Below are 6,341 nucleotides of genomic sequence, written 5' to 3'. Positions count from 1 at the left end.
CATTTACTTATCAGACAGGATCCCGACGACCCCAGACCCCACTAATATCCCGGCCATGTAAATGGATTGCGCCAGCTGCCTCAACGTCTTGGCCTCGCACACCAGATCCCACTGACCCCAAACAAACACACGTTATGGGGTGGGGGGGGCTTCAAACACCCACTTATAGGGCTCAACCCCCCCGACCCCATATACCTCACTGATGATGGTGTGAGCGAAGACGCCGTCGCGATAGATCCAACCGTCGCGACACGGCTCCGTGGCTGCATCAATCCCATTAGGGTTGTCAATCCCATTGACGTTGGCCATCCCATTGGGGTTGGCCATCCCATTGGGGTTCCCATTGGCCATCCCATTGGGGTTGGTCATCCCATTAGGGTTGGCCATCCCATTGGGGTTGACGTTGGCCATCCCATTAGGGTTGGGGTTGGACATCCCATTGGGGTTGGGGTTGGACATCCCATTGGGGTTATTGGGGTTGGACATCCCATTAGGGTTGGGGTTGGACATCGCATTAGGGTTGGGGTTGGTCATCGCATTGGGGTTGGGGTTGGACATCCCATTGGGGTTGGGGTTGGTCATCCCATTGGGGTTGGCCATCCTATTGGGGTTGGGGTTGGCCATCCCATTGATGTTGGCCATCCCATTGGGGTTGAAGTTGGCCATCCTATTAGGGTTGGCCATCCCATTGACATTAGCCATCCCATTGGGGTTGGGGTTGGCCATCCCATTGACCTTGGCCATCCCCTTAGGGTTGGCCATCCCATTAATGGCACCCATCCCATTGGGGTTCCCATTGACCATCCCATTAGGGTTGGCCATCCCATTGGGGTCCCCATGTCCATCCCATTGGGGTCCCCATGTCCATCCCATTGGGGTTGGCCATCCCATTGACCTTGGCCATCCCATTGGGGTTGGCCATCCCATTAATGGCACCCATCCCATTGGGGTTCCCATTGACCATCCCATTGACCTTGGCCATCCCATTAGGGTTGATGTTGGCCATCCCATTAGGGTTGGCCATCCCATTAATGGCACCCATCCCATTGGGGTTCCCATTGGCCATCCCATTGGGGTTGATATTGGCCATCCCATTGACATTGGCCATCCCATTAGGGTTGGTCATCCCATTGGGGTTGATGTTGGTCATCCCATTAGGGTTGGCCATCCCACTGGGGTTCCCATTGACCATCCCATTAGGGTTGGCCATCCCATTGGGGTTCCCATTGACCATCCCATTGGGGTTCCCATTGACCATCCCATTCCCGTTCCCCCCCCCATTCCCATTCCCCCCCCCATTCCCACCTCCCACCCCATAACCCCATAACCCCACAACCCCCGTCCCATTGCCCCCTAAGAGCTGCCATTGGGGCTCCACGTAACGCCGACATCTCTGCAGACCCCGTTGGCCGTCGGATGGGATGGAGACCACCAACGGGACGTCGGCCATATTGGTGGCGTTACCCCATAACCGGGGTCTGCAATAATGTTCGGGGACGCCGGCGGTGAAGTTCTGAAGGAGGTTATGGCTGGCCAATAGGAACAGTGGGATGGCCAAGGCGCCCACGTAGGTCAACTGGAAACGGCCCATCCCCCCTAATAGGGTCAGCAGCTCCACGAAGGTGACGGCGGCCATATTGGAAATGTGGGGTGGGGGATGAGGGGGGTGGTTCATGTCCCCATAGACCCCCCTCCCCCTTGTAACCCCCCCATAGACCCCCCCTCGGTTCCCGACCCGGTTCGACCCGCTGCCTCCCCCCCCACCCACTGAGTCCAATAGGAGCCCCCCCATTAACCCCCCCCCCCATAACCCCCCCCCAATTTACCCCCCCCCCATACCCCCCCACACCAAAAGGAACTTTGGTCCCATTCAACCCATTAATCATATGAGCAATCTTATGGGGGGGGGGGGCTTAAAGGGAGATGCGGGGGGTCTTAAAGGGGATGGGGGGGTTTAAAAGGGTGGGCGGGTCTTAAAGGCGATAGTGGGGGATGGGGGGATCTTAAGGTAATGGGGGGGGTCTTTAAAGGGGATGGGGGGTCTTTAAAGGGGATGGGGGGGGGCTTTAAAGGGGGATGGGGGTGGGTTTTAAAAGGGGAATGGGGGGGTCTTAAAGGTGACAGTGGGGGGTCTGTTAAAGGTGATGGGGGGGTCTTAAAGGGGAATGGCGGGGGTCTTAAGGTAATGGGGGGGGTCTTAATAGGGGGGGGGGTTCTTAAGGGGATGAGGGGGGGTCTTAAAGGGATGGGGGGGGTCTTAAAGGTGATGGGGGCGTCCATTAAGGGATGGGGTGGTCTATAAAGGGGATGGGGGGGTCTTACAAGAGGATTGGGGGGGGTTCTCTAAGGTAATGGGGGGGTTCTTAAAGGGATTAGTGGGGATGGGCGGGGTCGTTCAAGGGATTGGGGGGGTCTTAAAAGGGGCTGGGGGGGGTCTTAAAGTGATGGGGGGGGTCATTAAAGTGTGATGGGGGGGGTCTTAAAGGTAATGGGCGGGGGTCTTAAGGGGATAGTGGGGGATGGGGGCGTCTTAAAGTGACGGGGGGGGTTCTTAAAGGGGGTATGGGGGGTCTTAAAGGGGATTGGGGGGGGTCTTAAAGGATAATGGGAGGGGTTTTAACGGGGAATGGGGGGGTCTTAAAGGTTATGGGGGGGTCTTAGGTTTAATGGAGGGGGTACTTTAAAGGGGATGGGGGTCTAAGGTTAACGGGGGGTCTTACAAGGGGTGATGGGGGGGGCTTATATAGTTAATGGGGGGTCTTAAAGGGGGTATGGGGTGGGGTTCTTAAAGGTAATGGGGGGGGGTCTTAAGGGGATGCGGGGGTTCTTAAAAGGTGATCGGGGGGGTCTTAAAGGTGCTCATGGGGGGGGTTCTTAAAGGGATGGGGGGGGGTTATAGGGGATGGGGGGTCTTAAAGGTAATGGGGGGGGTCTTAATGGGATGGGGGGAGAGGGTTCTGTAAAAGGGGATGGGGGGGTTCTTAAAGGGGATTGGGGGGTGTCTGGAAAGGGGATGGGGGGGTCTTAAAGGTACATGGGGGGGGTCTTAAAGGGATTGGGGGGGTCTTAAAGGGGATGGGGGGTTCTTAAGGTAATGGGAGGGGTCTTAAAGGGGAATGGGGGGTCTTAAAGGGGGATGGGGGGTCGTTAACGGTGATGGGGGGTCTTAAAGGTAACTGGGGGGGGTTTAAAGGGGATGGGGGGTCTTAACAGGTAAATGGGGGGTCTGTAAAGGGGTGGGGGGGGTCATTAAAGATGACGGGGGGGGTCTTAAAGGGGATGGGGGGGGTCTTAAAGGGGATGGGGGGGTCTTATAAGTGTAATGGGGGGGTCTTAACGTTAATGGGGGGCTTAAACGGTTAATTGGGGGAGGTCTTAAAGGGGATGGGGGGGGTCCTTAAAAGGTATGGGGGGTCTTATAGGGATGGGGGGGGTCTTAAAGGGGATGGGGGGTCTTAAGGGGATGGGGGGTCTTAAAGGGGATAGTGGGGATGGGGGGGTCTTAAAGGGGATGGGGGGGTCTTAAAGGGGATGGGGGGGTCTTAAAGGTGATGGGGGGGTCTTAAAGGGGATGGGGGGTCTTTAAAGGTAATGGGGGTTTTATGGGATGGGGGCGTCTTAAGGTAATGGGGGGGGTCGTTAAAGGGATGGGGGGAGTCTTAAAGGTAAATGGGGGAGGCGAGTCTTTAAAGGGCGTGAGGGGTGTTCTTAAAGGCAAGGGGGGTCTTAGGGCGATGGGGGGTGTCTTAAAGGTGATGGGGGGGGTCTTAAAGGGGATGGGGGGGTCTAAAGGGGATGGAGGGGGGTCTTAATAGGTGATGGGGGGGTCTTAAAGGTCCATGGGGGTCTTAAAAGGGGGCATGGGCGGGTCTTTAAGGTGATGCGGTGGAGGGTCTTAAAGGTGCATCGGGGGGGTCTTAAAGGTTAATGGGGGTCTTAAAGGGGATGGGAGGGGGTTTCTATATAGGCTAATGGGGGGGGTCTCGTATTATACGGTAATTGGGGGGGGGCTCTCATGGTTAGAATGGAGGGGGGATTTGGAGGGGGGTTCTTTTTGAGGGGGGGGGGAGGTTATTTAAATGTCCCATTGGTGACTTCGGGCCGATAGATCGTGTGGTTGCTGACCCAATAGCAGGAGTCAAGAGTTAAACCTGGGTGGGGGGGGTTGGGGGGCGATATGGGGGGGGGGGTTTATATATAGGCGTGGGTGGGTGGGGGTTGTAGGCTGGACGGAGGAGGGGGAAGTCGGGTGAGTCGGGGATGGGAACTGGGGGCGATGGGGGGGATAAAGGGCGGGGGGTCGCTGATTAATGGGGGATTCATGTATTAATAGGGGAATTAATTGCATTAATCAGGGGGTGTGATGGGTCGATTTAGATCAATTAATTAGGCGTGATAGAGCAATTATAGGAGGGACTAAAGGGAGGGGTTAATTGATTTAGGGGAATTAATTGATTAATAGGGCGGGTGATGAGGTTCGATAATCAATTAACTAGGAGGGATGGGGTGATTAATCATTAATAGGGTGGTGATGGGTCAATAGAGGGGCTAAATGGGGGGATTAATTGATTAATAGGGGATTAATTGATTAATAGGGGGGTGATGGGTCGATAGATCAATTAATAGGCTGATAGAGCAATTAATAGGGTTAATGGGGGGGTTTTCATTGATTAATTAGGGTTTTGAGTGATGGGTCAATAGAGGGGCTAAATGGGGGATTAATTGATTAAATAGGGTGTTAATTGATTTAATAGGGGGGTGACTGCGGTCCGGGATAGATTAATTATAGGGTTGATAGAGCAATTAATCGGGTTAAATGGGGGGGTTCATTGATTAATAGGGTGGTGATGGGTCAGATGGGGGGCTAAAATGCGGAGATTAATCTGAATAAAGTAGCGGGATTAATCTGATTAATAGAGGTGGTTGATGGGTTCAATGAGAGGGGCTAAAGGGGGGTTATTGATTAATAGGGGATTAATTGATTAATAGGGTGGTGATGGGTCGATAGATCTACTTTCAAGCCCCCACTCGCCCTTACCAACCAACAAACCCCCACCCCCATGCGATCCATCCCTCCCCCAACCCCAAAACCCATCAACCCCACCAACCCTAAACCCCATTAACCCCATCAACCCCAACCCCATCAACCCCATTAACCCCATCAACCCCATCTTTAACCCATCAACCCCACCCATCCGCCAACCCAAACCCCATTACCCATTAAACCCCATTAAACCCATACACCCAACCCTTTAGACCCAACCCAACCCCATTCCCCCATCAAACCCAACCCATTAGACCAACCGCCATCTGACCCAACCCCCATTAGACAAACCCCATCACCCCACACCCATTTAGACCCATTCCAACCCCATACTAACCCCAACCTCACTCCTTAACACCCCATTAGGGCTCCCCCATTTACGACCCAACCCCTCACCCAACCCCATCACCACCACCCCATCAACCCCATCAACCCCATTAACCCCATCAACCCCAACCCCATTAGACCCAACCCCATTAGACCCAAGTCCTTCACTCAATCCCACCAAACCCCATTAACCCCAACCCACTATCAACCCCCACCCCTCACCCAACCCATTACACCCATAACCCAACGCCCAACCCTTTAGACCCAACCCCAACCCCAATCAACCCCATGCCCCAACCCCAATAAACCCCATTAGGACCCAGAAACCCCCATGAGACCCAAACCCATTATGACCAACCAACCCATTAAACCCGATGTAACCCCAATTAACCCCATCAACCCCATTTAACCCCATCACCCCAACCCCATTAGACCAACCCAACCCCCTTTCACCACCATTACCCATTCAACCCACCAAACCCATTTAACCCATCAACCCCAACCCCAACCCCCATTAGACCCAACCCCATTAGACCCAACCCCAACCCCATTAACCCCATCAACCCCAACCCCATTAGACCCAACCATTAAGACCCAACCCCATTAGACCCAATCCCTCACCCAACCCCATCATCCATTAACCCCATTCATATCAACCCCAATTAACCCCATAACCCCCCAAACCTTTCATTAGACCCAAACCCCATTTAGCACCCCAACCCCATTCAATCCCATTTTAAAAACCCCATAACCCAACCAAACCATTAGACCAAACCCCATTAGGACCAAAAACCCCATTAGACCCCAAAAACCCCCAAACCCCATCCAAATTCATTTTAAACCCCACTTTCAACCCCAACCCATTAAAGGACCCAACCCCCCCCCCTCACCAAACCATGTGGAAAAACCCAACCCCAAAATTTCCCCCATTTTTTTAGGGTGGACCCCCCACCAAAAAAAATTTCCTCTT

General features: G+C 54.0%; 1 protein-coding gene across 1 annotated transcript in view; it reads right to left on the bottom strand.

Moving 5' to 3' along the window:
* The window catches only part of LOC107307284, a 15,643-nt gene extending 13,978 nt beyond the window's left edge, over positions 1–1,665 (bottom strand). Inside the window, exons 1-4 of the mRNA XM_032441751.1 lie at positions 1,313–1,665; positions 887–1,282; positions 196–822; positions 8–111 (exon numbers count right to left, since the gene is read on the bottom strand). Coding sequence (XP_032297642.1) covers positions 8–111; positions 196–822; positions 887–1,282; positions 1,313–1,636 — 1,451 coding nt within the window. The 5' untranslated portion in view covers positions 1,637–1,665. The remainder of the gene's footprint in view (positions 1–7; positions 112–195; positions 823–886; positions 1,283–1,312) is intronic.
* Positions 1,666–6,341: the final 4,676 nt, after the last annotated feature.

This window comes from Coturnix japonica, unplaced genomic scaffold (assembly GCF_001577835.2).
Source record: "Coturnix japonica isolate 7356 unplaced genomic scaffold, Coturnix japonica 2.1 chrUnrandom532, whole genome shotgun sequence".
Classification (NCBI taxonomy): domain Eukaryota; kingdom Metazoa; phylum Chordata; class Aves; order Galliformes; family Phasianidae; genus Coturnix; species Coturnix japonica.
The sequence above is the reverse complement of the archived record's forward strand: the minus strand, read 5'-3'. Positions and strand labels throughout refer to the sequence as shown.